The sequence below is a fragment of the Coregonus clupeaformis genome, chromosome 15, assembly GCF_020615455.1.
Source record: "Coregonus clupeaformis isolate EN_2021a chromosome 15, ASM2061545v1, whole genome shotgun sequence".
Taxonomy (NCBI): domain Eukaryota; kingdom Metazoa; phylum Chordata; class Actinopteri; order Salmoniformes; family Salmonidae; genus Coregonus; species Coregonus clupeaformis.
This window is the reverse complement of record NC_059206.1, coordinates 3,866,017-3,879,828: the sequence shown is the minus strand read 5'-3', so window position 1 is coordinate 3,879,828 and position 13,812 is coordinate 3,866,017. Positions and strand designations below refer to the sequence as shown.

Sequence of the window (13,812 nt, the reverse complement as noted above, 5' to 3'; positions counted from 1 at the left end):
CTCTGCCTCCAGTCCAGCCCTGTCTACCTGCATACTGTGAGTTGGGAAGGAAATAGAACAAGACTGACAGACATGGAGAGCATAAAACATCTTACACTTACTAAATATGTGAATAAAATGTATATTATAATATATCTATAAAGGCATACATGTCTGTCAGTGTGTATGCATCTTAATGTATAAATAGATGTACACATACATATGCATATATTATACTACAGTTGAAAGTGGAACAGGAAATAATCATATAATATGCAACAAATGGTAAGCCAAAGCAACTTCGCGAGGGCGTTGTTTCCAACACAGATTTTTCTTCGTGCCTTGGTGCGTAGATTTACATTCAATTTTGGTTTATAGATTAAACCTTTCGCCGTATAATGACCTCTGAACTCTGAACTAACCACACCACCTCAAATGACCTACTCGCTTTCTTTGGGTTACTCGCTGTGGTGCAACACACACACACTCCTGTTCTACACACCATGTCTGAGAATGAAGACCCAGACCACAGAGATAAAAACTAAACACAAACAAGAAAAACAAATAAAATGACCAAAGGAGGAGGGAAGAGGGGGGAGGGGGATGAGGAGAGGGAAAGGAGGAGAGAAGAGGGGGATGAGGAGGAAAGGAGGAGGAGAGAAGAGGGGGATGAGGAGGAGGAAAGGAGGAGAGAAGAGGAGGATGAGGAGGAAAGGAGGAGGAGAGAAGAGGAGGATGAGGAGGAGGAAAGGAGGAGGAGAGAAGAGGGGGATGAGGAGGAGGAAAGGAGGAGGAGAGAAGAGGGGGATGAGGAGGAAAGGCGGAGGAGAGAAGAGGGGGATGAGGAGGAAAGGAGGAGGAGAGAAGAGGGGGATGAGGAGGAAAGGAAGAGGAGAGAAGAGGGGTTGAGGAGGAAAGGAGGATGAGAGAAGAGGGGGATGAGGAGGAAAGGAGGATGAGAGAAGAGGTGGATGAAGAGGAAAGGAGGAGGAGAGAAGAGGGGGATGAGGAGGAAAGGAGGAGGAGAGAAGAGGGGGATGAGGAGGAAAGAAAATAAGTGCATGATGGGATTGTCTTCACTTTAGGTCCAGGACGTCTTCTTCGAACGAGGTGGAGAGGGTGAAGGGGCTGGCCAATGGCGGGCTCTCCTCTCTAAGCACCACTTTCTCTGGCTCCGCCTCCGAGCTGGACGAGCAGTGCCATTGGATGTCCGAGTCCGTGTCGGCCGACTCCGAGCCCACTCTGATAGGACACATCAGTTTGAATCACTACATCATAATGTAGTGATTCATAATGTTTTACACTCATATCACATATCACTTGAAGTACCCGTATGAGACTTGAACTTCAAGCCAAATCTTCCATACACAAAAATGAGAAACTTCTAGATACGTGTATGAATATTTGTTATTATTATTATTATTATTTGTACCCCCTTTTTCTCCCCAATTTCGTGATTACGATCTTGTCTCATCGCTGCAACTCCACAATCGGCTCGGGAGAGGAGAAGGTCGAGTCATGCGTCCTCCGAAACATGACCCGCCAAGCTGCGCTTCTTAACACCCGCCCGCTTAACCCGGAAGCCAGCTGCACCAATGTCTTGGAGGAAACACCGTTCAACTGACGACCGAAGTCAGCCTGCAGGCGCCCGGCCCGCCAAATGTATGACTTCTAATCACTGCTGCTATCTAGGTTTCTGAGTTGTTGAAGACAATATAGGTCCTTCACCTGTCACTGCTGGTGGAGGTCAATGCCTTTGTCTCTTCCTCAGTGGTCTTCCTGCTCATCTTCCTGTCAGGCTTACTGCTGTCGGGCTTACTGCTGTCAGGCTTACTGCTGTCAGGCTTACTGCTTTCAGGCTTACTTCTGTCGGGCTTACAGCTGTCGGGCTTACTGCTTTCGGACTTACTGCTGTCAGGCTTCCTGCTGTCGGGCTTACTGCTGTCGGGCTTACTACTCGGCTCCTCTGTCAAGCCTGGGAAGAACACACAGAATAAGATCCTTCAGTAAGGGAACGTCATGGCCACTCAGTAAGAACCGACCGTAACACAACCACTCAGTTAACCACTTAGAAAGGAGGAGCACAAATAGCATTATCATCGCTGTGGTGCTTAGAATGGTTCTAGTGGGTTAGAGCAGGTTAGTATGCTGGGATGGTTCTAATGTGCTGGGACGGTTCTAGTGGGTTAGAGCAGGTTAGTGTGCTGGGATGGTTCTAATGTGCTGGGATGGTTCTAGTGGGTTAGAGCAGGTTAGTGTGCTGGGATGGTTCTAATGTGCTTGGATGGTTCTAGTGGGTTAGAGCAGGTTAGTGTGCTGGGATGGTTCTAATGTGCTGGGATGGTTCTAGTGGGTTAGAGCAGGTTAGTGTGCTGGGATGGTTCTAATGTGCTGGGATGGTTCTAGTGGGTTAGAGCAGGTTAGTATGCTGGGATGGTTCTAGTGGGTTAGAGCAGGTTAGTGTGCTGGGATGGTTCTAGTGGGTTAGAGCGGGTTAGTGTGCTGGGATGGTTCTATGGGTTAGAGCAGGTTAGTATGCTGGGATGGTTCTAATTGGTTAGAGCAGGTTAGTGAGCTTGCAACAGAAGGGTTGAAGGTTTCATTCCCTCATGGGAAACATATAGTAAATATACTGTATGCGTCACTGTCACCTGTAGATGCTTGTCGATGGAAACATAACCTACAAGCTAAATGACTATATGGTCACTGTGATGGGAAAGAGGGGGCGACAAGAGCTAATTAAAACTAATTATATTCTAACTTTCTGAATGCTGTGTCAGGTGTGTGTGTGTGTGTGTGTGCGTGCCTGCGTGTGTGTGTGTGCATCTATGTGTGCGTGCGTGTGTGTGCATCTGTGTGTGTGTGTGTAGTCAGGAGTGTGTATGTACAGTCCAGTCTTGGTTTCTCACTCACCCAGAAGCTCCTTGCGGGTGCGGCTAGCGATTTCTTTGATCTCCATGCGGGACAGGGACAGGGTGTGTGAGGCCCCCTGCAATGGGTGCCCCGCGGGGGCTGTCAGGCCCGTCACCACCTTGTTGACCAGTGGGGACTTGAGGGGCCTCTCAATGCTGCGGCCCACTAGGTTACTCAGTGGGATCTTGAAGATGTGCTTACACTGTGTCTCACCTGGAGGGTGGGGGAAGAGTGGGAGGAAAGGAGAGATACAGAGAGAGTGGGGATGGGTGGAGAAGGAGAGATACAGAGAGAGTGGGGATGGATGGAGAAGGAGAGATACAGAGAAAGGTATTGTAGTGAGAGAGAGTCACATCATTTCAACACCAGGCAACTTCAGGCAATGACGTTATGGGACCTCCTTAGACTGGTTAGTTTACCACACGCACGCACACACACACACACCTACGCACACACGCACACACACTAGAGGAACATGTGTAAGAACACGAACATGAATAACATTATCATGTCATGTTCCATTCAAGCCTCCTCTATCTAAACTGATGAATAACAGGACTCAGTGACAGGAGTGTGCGATCGACTTATGAATTCATCATCGTCGCCATATCAACACTGTGTAATATAATACGACTACTCCGTTACAGCCACTTACAGCTATCCATCAATTATTCAACATTTGGGATCAATAATTAAACGTCTGTTTGAGTGAAATTAATTGGATACTTAACATCTTCATAACAGCACCACATTCCAGTTCTCTAGCCTGCTGTATTCCTGTCTCTCTAGTCTGCTGTATTCCAGTCTCTCTAGTCTGCTGTATTCTAGTCTCTCTAGTCTGCTGTATTCCAGTCTCTATAGTCTGCTGTATTCCAGTCTCTATAGTCTGCTGTATTCCTGTCTCTATAGCCTGCTGTATTCCTGTCTCTCTAGCCTGCTGTATTCCTGTCTCTCTAGTCTGCTGTATTCCAGTCTCTCTAGTCTGTTGTATTCCAGTCTCTATAGTCTGCTGTATTCTAGTCTCTCTAGTCTGCTGTATTCCAGTCTGCTGTATTCCAGTCTCTCTAGTCTGCTGTATTCCAGTCTCTATAGTCTGCTGTATTCCAGTCTCTATAGTCTGCTGTATTCCAGTCTCTATAGTCTGCAGTATTCCAGTCTCTCTACTCTGCTGTATTCCAGTCTCTATAGTCTGCTGTATTCCAGTCTCTATAGTCTGCTGTATTCCAGTCTCTCTAGTCTGCTGTATTCCAGTCTCTCTAGTCTGCTGTATTCCAGTCTCTATAGTCTGCAGTATTCCAGTCTCTCTACTCTGCTGTATTCCAGTCTCTATAGTCTGCTGTATTCCAGTCTCTATAGTCTGCTGTATTCCAGTCTCTCTAGTCTGCTGTATTCCAGTCTCTCTAGTCTGCTGTATTCCAGTCTCTATAGTCTGCTGTATTCCAGTCTCTCTAGTCTGCTGTATTCCAGTCTCTATAGTCTGCTGTATTCCAGTCTCTCTAGTCTGCTGTATTCCAGTCTCTCTAGTCTGCTGTATTCCAGTCTCTCTAGTCTGCTGTATTCCAGTCTCTCTAGTCTGCTGTATTCTAGTCTGCTGTATTCCAGTCTCTCTAGTCTGCTGTATTCCAGTCTCTATAGTCTGCTGTATTCCAGTCTCTATAGTCTGCTGTATTCCAGTCTCTCTAGTCTGCTGTATTCCAGTCTCTCTAGTCTGCTGTATTCCAGTCTCTCTAGTCTGCTGTATTCCAGTCTCTCTAGTCTGCTGTATTCCAGTCTCTCTAGTCTGCTGTATTCCAGTCTCTATAGTCTGCTGTATTCCAGTCTCTATAGTCTGCTGTATTCCAGTCTCTATAGTCTGCTGTATTCCAGTCTCTCTAGTCTGCTGTATTCCAGTCTCTATAGTCTGCTGTATTCCAGTCTCTCTAGTCTGCTGTATTCCAGTCTCTCTAGTCTGCTGTATTCTAGTCTGCTGTATTCCAGTCTCTCTAGTCTGCTGTATTCCAGTCTCTCTAGTCTGCTGTATTCCAGTCTCTCTAGTCTGCTGTATTCCAGTCTCTATAGTCTGCTGTATTCCAGTCTCTATAGTCTGCTGTATTCCAGTCTCTCTAGTCTGCTGTATTCCAGTCTCTCTAGTCTGCTGTATTCTAGTCTGCTGTATTCCAGTCTCTCTAGTCTGCTGTATTCCAGTCTCTATAGTCTGCTGTATTCCAGTCTCTCTAGTCTGCTGTATTCCAGTCTCTCTAGTCTGCTGTATTCCAGTCTCTATAGTTTGCTGTATTCCAGTCTCTCTAGTCTGCTGTATTCCAGTCTCTCTAGTCTGCTGTATTCCAGTCTCTATAGTCTGCTGTATTCCAGTCTCTATAGTCTGCTGTATTCCAGTCTCTCTAGGCGGCTGTATTCCAGTCTCTCTAGTCTGCTGTATTCCAGTCTCTATAGTCTGCTGTATTCCAGTCTCTCTAGTCTGCTGTATTCCAGTCTCTCTAGTCTGCTGTATTCCAGTCTCTATAGTCTGCTGTATTCCAGTCTCTATAGTCTGCTGTATTCCAGTCCCTCTAGTCTGCTGTATTCCAGTCTCTCTAGTCTGCTGTATTCCAGTCTCTCTAGTCTGCTGTATTCCAGTCTCTCTAGTCTGCTGTATTCCAGTCTCTCTAGTCTGCTGTATTCTAGTCTGCTGTATTCCAGTCTCTATAGTCTGCTGTATTCTAGTCTGCTGTATTCCAGTCTCTATAGTCTGCTGTATTCCAGTCTCTATAGTCTGCTGTATTCCTGTCTCTCTAGTCTGCTGTATTCTAGTCTCTCTAGTCTGCTGTATTCCAGTCTCTCAAATCTGCTGTATTCCAGTCTCTCTAGTCTGCTGTATTCCAGTCTCTATAGTCTGCTGTATTCCAGTCTTTATAGTCTGCTGTATTCCAGTCTCTCAAATCTGCTGTATTCCAGTCTCTCTAGTCTGCTGTATTCCAGTCTCTATAGTCTGCTGTATTCCAGTCTTTATAGTCTGCTTTATTCCAGTCTCTCAAATCTGCTGTATTCCAGTCTCTATAGTCTGCTGTATTCCAGTCTCTATAGTCTGCTGTATTCCAGTCTCTCTAGTCTGCTTTATTCTAGTCTGCTGTATTCCAGTCTCTATAGTCTGCTGTATTCTAGTCTGCTGTATTCCAGTCTCTATAGTCTGCTGTATTCCAGTCTCTATAGTCTGCTGTATTCCAGTCTCTATAGTCTGCTGTATTCCAGTCTCTATAGTCTGCTGTATTCCAGTCTCTATAGTCTGCTGTATTCCAGTCTCTCTAGTCTGCTGTATTCCAGTCTCTATAGTCTGCTGTATTCTAGTCTGCTGTATTCCAGTCTCTCTAGTCTGCTGTATTCCAGTCTCTCTAGTCTTCTGTATTCCAGTCTCTATAGTCTGCTGTATTCCAGTCTCTCTAGTCTGCTGTATTCCAGTCTCTATAGTCTGCTGTATTCCAGTCTCTATAGTCTGCTGTATTCCAGTCTCTCTAGTCTGCTGTATTCTAGTGTCTCTAGTCTGCTGTATTCCAGTCTCTCTAGTCTGCTTTATTCCAGTCTCTATAGTCTGCAGTATTCCAGTCTCTATAGTATGCTGTATTCCAGTCTCTATAGTCTGCTGTATTCCAGTCTCTCTAGTCTGCTGTATTCCAGTCTCTCTAGTCTGCTGTATTCTAGTGTCTCTAGTCTGCTGTATTCCAGTCTCTCTAGTCTGCTTTATTCCAGTCTCTATAGTCTGCAGTATTCCAGTCTCTATAGTATGCTGTATTCCAGTCTCTATAGTCTGCTGTATTCCAGTCTCTCTAGTCTGCTGTATTCCAGTCTCTCTAGTGTGCTGTATTCTAGTACTCTAGCCTGCTGTATTCCAGTCTCTCTAGTCTGCTGTATTCCAGTCTCTATAGTCTGCTGTATTCCAGTCTCTATAGTCTGCTGTATTCCAGTCTCTCTAGTCTGTTGTATTTCAGTCTCTATAGTCTGCTGTATTCCAGTCTCTCTAGTCTGCTGTATTCCAGTCTCTCTAGTCTGCTGTATTCCAGTCTCTATAGTCTGCTGTATTCTAGTCTCTATAGTCTGCTGTATTCTAGTCTGCTGTATTCCAGTCTCTATAGTCTGCTGTATTCCAGTCTCTCTAGTCTGCTGTATTCCAGTCTCTATAGTCTGCTGTATTCCAGTCTCTCTAGTCTGCTGTATTCTAGTCTCTCTAGTCTGCTGTATTCCAGTCTCTCTAGTCTGCTGTATTCCAGTCTCTATAGTCTGCTGTATTCCAGTCTCTCTAGTCTGCTGTATTCCAGTCTCTATAGTCTGCTGTATTCCTGTCTCTCTAGTCTGCTGTATTCCAGTCTCTCTAGTCTGCTGTATTCCAGTCTCTCTAGTCTGCTGTATTCTAGTCTGCTGTATTCCAGTCTCTCTAGTCTGCTGTATTCCAGTCTCTATAGTCTGCTGTATTCCAGTCTCTCTAGTCTGCTGTATTCCAGTCTCTAGTCGCGTTAGTCTGCTGTATTCCAGTCTCTCTAGTCTGCTGTATTCCAGTCTCTATAGTCTGCTGTATTCCAGTCTCTATAGTCTGCTGTATTCCAGTCTCTCTAGTCTGCTGTATCCCAGTCTCTATAGTCTGCTGTATTCCAGTCTCTATTACATTTACATTTACGTCATTTAGCAGACACTCTTATCCAGAGCGACTTACAGTTAGTGAATACATCTTTTTTTTATACTGGCCCCCCGTGGGAATCAAACCCACAACCCTGGGGTTGCAAACGCCATGCTCTATCAACTGAGCTACATCCCTGCCGGCCATTCCCTCCCCTACCCTGGACGACGCTGGGCCAATTGTGCGCCGCCCATGAGTCTCCCGGTCGCGGCCGGCTGCGACAGAGCCTGGATTCGAACCAGGATCTCTAGTGGCACAGTTAACACTGCGATACAGTGCCTTAGACCACTGCGCCACTCAGGAGACGTAGTCTGCTGTATTCCAGTCTCTCTAGTCTGCTGTATTCTAGTGTCTCTAGTCTGCTGTATTCCAGTCTCTCTAGTCTGCTGTATTCCAGTCTCTCTAGTCTACTGTATTCCAGTCTCTCTAGTCTGCTGTATTCCAGTCTCTATAGTCTGCTGTATTCCAGTCTCTCTAGTCTGCTGTATTCCAGTCTCTCTAGTGTGCTGTATTCTAGTACTCTAGCCTGCTGTATTCCAGTCTCTCTAGTCTGCTGTATTCCAGTCTCTATAGTCTGCTGTATTCCAGTCTCTCTAGTCTGCTGTATTCCAGTCTCTATAGTCTGCTGTATTCCAGTCTCTCTAGTCTGTTGTATTTCAGTCTCTATAGTCTGCTGTATTCCAGTCTCTCTAGTCTGCTGTATTCCAGTCTCTATAGTCTGCTGTATTCCAGTCTCTCTAGTCTGTTGTATTTCAGTCTCTATAGTCTGCTGTATTCCAGTCTCTCTAGTCTGCTGTATTCCAGTCTCTATAGTCTGCTGTATTCTAGTCTCTATAGTCTGCTGTATTCTCTCTAGTCTGCTGTATTCCAGTCTCTCTAGTCTGCTGTATTCCAGTCTCTATAGTCTGCTGTATTCCTGTCTCTCTAGTCTGCTGTATTCCAATCTCTCTAGTCTGCTGTATTCCAGTCTCTATAGTCTGCTGTATTCCAGTCTCTCTAGTCTGCTGTATTCCAGTCTCTATAGTCTGCTGTATTCCAGTCTCTATAGTCTGCTGTATTCCAGTCTCTCTAGTCTGCTGTATTCTAGTGTCTCCAGTCTGCTGTATTCCAGTCTCTCTAGTCTGCTGTATTCCAGTCTCTATAGTCTGCTTTATTCCAGTCTCTATAGTCTGCTGTATTCCAGTCTCTCTAGTCTGCTGTATTCCAGTCTCTCTAGTCTGCTGTATTCCAGTCTCTCTAGTGTGCTGTATTCTAGTACTCTAGCCTGCTGTATTCCAGTCTCTCTAGTCTGCTGTATTCCAGTCTCTATAGTCTGCTGTATTCCAGTCTCTCTAGTCTGCTGTATTCAAGTCTCTATAGTCTGCTGTATTCCAGTCTCTCTAGTCTGTTGTATTTCAGTCTCTCTAGTCTGCTGTATTCCAGTCTCTCTAGTCTGCTGTATTCCAGTCTCTCTAGTCTGCTGTATTCCAGTCTCTATAGTCTGCTGTATTCTAGTCTCTATAGTCTGCTGTATTCTCTCTAGTCTGCTGTATTCCAGTCTCTCTAGTCTGCTGTATTCCAGTGGTAGCTGTAGCAGGGGTGTGTTCTTTAGGCGCCCAACGGAAATAAAAATGACTTAAACAGGGAGGGTCAGCCCAAACTTGTCCAATAAGAATGCTTGTTTTTGATTTCCGTTGCAAAAAAATTGTTACGTTTTTCCCTAATGAACATGATGCATGGTGTATTGGCTTGCAATGGTTAAGACTAACCACTAGGTGGCAGTGAATGCTCATATTCTAATGCAGCGTTCCACTTGATCAAGACAGGATGGCAATACTAACACACACACAGCTATGTGACTGTCTGATGCGATGGAAGGCTGCACTGCGCCAAACAGACCGCCGTTCTGAAATGTCACGGGGTCAAAGGTGAAGAAAACAGCATTATAGGAGAGAGGGGGTCATTCCTTTTGTTATGACAGGTTAACTGACTCACTGTTACCGACCCCTCTCTCCCGTAACAATACCAGACAGACAGAAATGTTAATAATAAACCAAATAGATATGAAATATCAACAAAAGGAAGCATGCAACCATCTGGGATCTATAATTGCTTGAATCTATATATTCCACATGCGTTTCTGCTCCAGGGTAAATTACCTAGAATCTAACAAAGTAAAGGCTGCATAAGAGTACTGAATATTTGATTTGTTATGTTTTGTAACTGTCCAATCCTCCAATCAGAATAGGATATGATTTCATGATTAAACATGGTTCAGTCTCTTCATCTTGTATTCACATGTTACTGATGTCAACAAATTTGATCTCAAACTGAGACAATTGTCTACCAATGGAAAAGCACCTCTACCCATAGAGCAGAAACGGCAGGCATAGGCAGTTGGTTAGAGGATGGGAATTTTGTCAGCCCCCCCCTCCCTCCTTCACTCCCTTCTTCCCCCCAGATTGTGGCACCTCTATTTAGACCACCACTCTGAATGGGAGAGGAGGCTTTGACAAAAGTTTCCATGGTGACAGTGCAATCTGTAAATCATGCTGCGGCAGACGTGTCTTCTCCTCCCCTCTGTCTCTCTCTCTCTTTCTCTCTTTCATTCCCCCTCTTCTCTCTCTCTCTCAAACATTCTCCCATCTTTCTCACACGCATACCTTTCTGAATCCGCATCTCTCTACCTCTCTCTCTACCTCCCTCCCCCTCTCTATCCTCCATTTCTTTTTTCCTTGTTAGTTTTTCACTCTCTCCATTTTCCAGTCACTCTGACAGAGAGAAGGGGGATGGCGAAGACACATAATGTTCACTTAACATTCAACTGACGTTCAGTCAAACATGCCGCTTCAAAAAATAAAAAAAATAAAGGTAAATTTTTTCCCGTGCATGTTAGTAGGGCAGAATGTGCAGGTAGATGTTAACACTGAAGAGGGAGGGCTGTGGCCCAAATGGCACCTGATTCCCTATATAGTGCACTACTTCTGACCAGGGCTATATAGGGAAAAGGATGCCATTTGGGACAAACCGGAGGAGTAGTGGGAGACTCCTTGAAGTACCTTCGGCATCCTTAGACATGTACAGGGATAGCTTGGTACCATAGGGGATCCGTATAGAATCTGAACCAGGGACCAAGAACAAGGTTATGTAATACACACACACACACACTCTGGTATGACAGAACACACACATTCAGTAGTATTAACACCACCACCCCCAAAGCAGGAAAGATCAACGTTACAGGGATGTGATTGGTTGTAGTAGTGTTCCAAGACTAGAGTTGACCAATAGAAAAAAAGAGGAAGGACCCAATAGAAGATGGCTGAATCTTAAAGGGGAACTCCACTCAAAAACTATCTTGTGGTATCATGATGATGTGGCAAGTGACACTTTGCGTCTTGAAAGTCCAAGATCTTGAAAACTTGACTGCTGACATGCAAAACATTTTGGGACTGTATCAACAATGGACTATGAAAAAAAATAAGATAGTTTTTGAGTGGAGTTCCCCTTTAACCCCTCAAAGTGCCCTCTATACTGTACTACACCCTTACCCCTCTAAAGCCCAGTTCAGGTCCCATGCTATATACTACACCCTTACCCCTCTAAAGCCCAGTTCAGGTCCCATGCTATATACTACACCCTTCACCCTCTAAAGCCCAGTTCAGGTCCCATGCTATATACTACACCCTTACCCCTCTAAAGCCCAGTTCAGGTCCCATGCTATATACTACACCCTTACCCCTCTAAAGCCCAGTTCAGGTCCCATGCTATATACTACACCCTTCACCCTCTAAAGCCCAGTTCAGGTCCCATGCTATATACTACACCCTTCACCCTCTAAAGCCCAGTTCAGGTCCCATGCTATATACTACACCCTTACCCCTCTAAAGCCCAGTTCAGGTCCCATGCTATATACTACACCCTTACCCCTCTAAAGCCCAGTTCAGGTCCCATGCTATATACTACACCCTTACATTTACATTTTAGTCATTTAGCAGACGCTCTTATCCAGAGCGACTTACAGGAGCAATTAGGGTTAAGTGCCTTGCTCAAGGGCACAACGACAGATTTTTCACCTAGTCGGCTCGGGGATTAGAACCAGCGACCTTTCGGTTACTGGCACAACGCTCTTAACCACTAAGCTACCTGCCGCCCCTACACCCTTACCCCTCTAAAGCCCAGTTCAGGTCCCATGCTATATACTACACCCTTACCCCTCTAAAGCCCAGTTCAGGTCCCATGCTATATACTACACCCTTACCCCTCTAAAGCCCAGTTCAGGTCCCATGCTATATACTACACCCTTACCCCTCTAAAGCCCAGTTCAGGTCCCATGCTATATACTACACCCTTACCCCTCTAAAGCCCAGTTCAGGTCCCATGCTATATACTACACCCTTACCCCTCTAAAGCCCAGTTCAGGTCCCATGCTATATACTACACCCTTACCCCTCTAAAGCCCAGTTCAGGTCCCATGCTATATACTACACCCTTACCCCTCTAAAGCCCAGTTCAGGTCCCATGCTATATACTACACCCTTACCCCTCTAAAGCCCAGTTCAGGTCCCATGCTATATACTACACCCTTACCCCTCTAAAGCCCAGTTCAGGTCCCATGCTATATACTACACCCTTACCCCTCTAAAGCCCAGTTCAGGTCCCATGCTATATACTACACCCTTACCCCTCTAAAGCCCAGTTCAGGTCCCATGCTATATACTACACCCTTCACCCTCTAAAGCCCAGTTCAGGTCCCATGCAATATACTACACCCTTCACCCTCTAAAGCCCAGTTCAGGTCCCACGCCCAACTCTCTGTCCAGAGTAACACACCAGCACTCTGTAGTGTTAGTGTGAGTGTGTGCATGCATATGAAGTGTCTGTCACACACACTAACTACTGCAGTCCCCGCAGGAATAGAAGTGAGGTTACCCAAAATGACACAGATGAAGTGTGCATTTCCAATTGTGTTGTCATCCTAGAATGTGATTGGTTGCTAGGCGAGGCTTACCGTCTCCGAGCGGCGATGGGAACACGGGCATCTCGTAGCCGGTGGGCGTCTGTGGGGAACTCTGGGAACTGGTGTCCCGGGAGCTGCAGTTGGAGGCAGAGTTGACCGGAGCGGACGACACAAAGTAGATGTCTGACTGAAGGAGGGGATGGGGGAGAGGGACAGGGAGAGATGAAGGGATTGAAATAAATGGAGAGGAGGAACAAAAGTGGAGAAGAAGAAAGATTAATAGAGGTAGTTGGAGAGAGAGAGAGTGAAAGAGAACGCGGGAAAAGATGAAGAGGGCAATAAAGAGAGAGAAAGAGAGAGAGAGGTGTTGCTTAGTGAAATAACGCCATTACCTGTCTTAGGTTCTGAACAAACAAGAGTAAAAACTCAAACGGACAACTAGGAAAAGCTCAAACCAAATGTATTCACCCACTGGGTCATATAGATGCAAAGACAAAGCATGATTACACAAGCACATATATTTATAACCTCCTACTAGGCGTGGTCAACTCCTTACACATCTAGACAGCCAATACATCTCTGTTGCTAGACAGGAACTTAATTGTTTCCTCTTACTGGTGTAGTCATGGCCCTGCCTGATGCTAGAACCTTCGTGGGCATGGAAATGTATGTGTGTGACATAGGACTATAGTAGGAGGGTCGTTGGGGTGGGCCCCTCTGGCCCCCCTCCCAGAGGTTTCTTCTCACTTCATCTGTTGACTTGACCTCGAGCCGAATTCCTCGATCCTCCCTAGTTCCGCAGCCTGCCTTATCAGAGATGAGCTATTACCCTTCGCCTACCTCCTTAGAAACATGTGAACAGAATATGAACTTTCTGCACTTCCCTTTGTCTCACTCAGTAACTTTCCATACTCCAAGTTCCTATCACCCTTCATTGACCCCAACATATACATTCCTTATACATATAAAGTAATCAATAAGTTATATTTTGGTAACATGAATAAGTATATTTCAAGCTAGAATCCAACACCTGCTACAACAACATGATGACGTAGTGTTTCGTATGTTAAATGGTACAGTCTGCATGTATCCTTCTGTTGTGTATGAGTTGTGTGTTTGATAGTGTTTCTGTGTGGTCCCTGTTTGCAAAACAAATTTCCCTCCGGGATAATAAAGATTGATTGAAATAAGATTGCTGAGAATGTTGCTTCTAAAAATACACACACACACATGCTCAAAAGCGCACGCACACACACACTTTCGCTCCCTCTTTCTCTTTTGTGTTGTGTAGGAAGAGCGCTTTATAACTCAGATTCATTACCATCATGATTGGACA

The 13,812-nt window shown here is 45.4% G+C and overlaps 1 protein-coding gene across 6 annotated transcripts in view; it reads right to left on the bottom strand.

Annotated features, from left to right (window-relative positions):
• Positions 1-959: 959 nt before the first annotated feature.
• The window catches only part of garnl3 (GTPase activating Rap/RanGAP domain like 3), a 143,831-nt gene continuing 130,978 nt past the window's right edge, over positions 960-13,812 (bottom strand). For 4 of the 6 annotated variants that reach the window (XM_041897687.2, XM_041897688.2, XM_041897689.2 and 1 more), the window contains exons 27-31: positions 12,528-12,663; positions 10,576-10,635; positions 2,893-3,105; positions 1,708-1,954; positions 960-1,221 (exon numbers count right to left, since the gene is read on the bottom strand). In XM_041897687.2, coding sequence (XP_041753621.2) covers positions 1,056-1,221; positions 1,708-1,954; positions 2,893-3,105; positions 10,576-10,635; positions 12,528-12,663 — 822 coding nt within the window. In that variant the 3' untranslated portion in view covers positions 960-1,055. The remainder of the gene's footprint in view (positions 1,222-1,707; positions 1,955-2,892; positions 3,106-10,575; positions 10,636-12,527; positions 12,664-13,812) is intronic. The other 2 variants (XM_041897690.2, XM_041897693.2) reach the window with 1 other exon arrangement.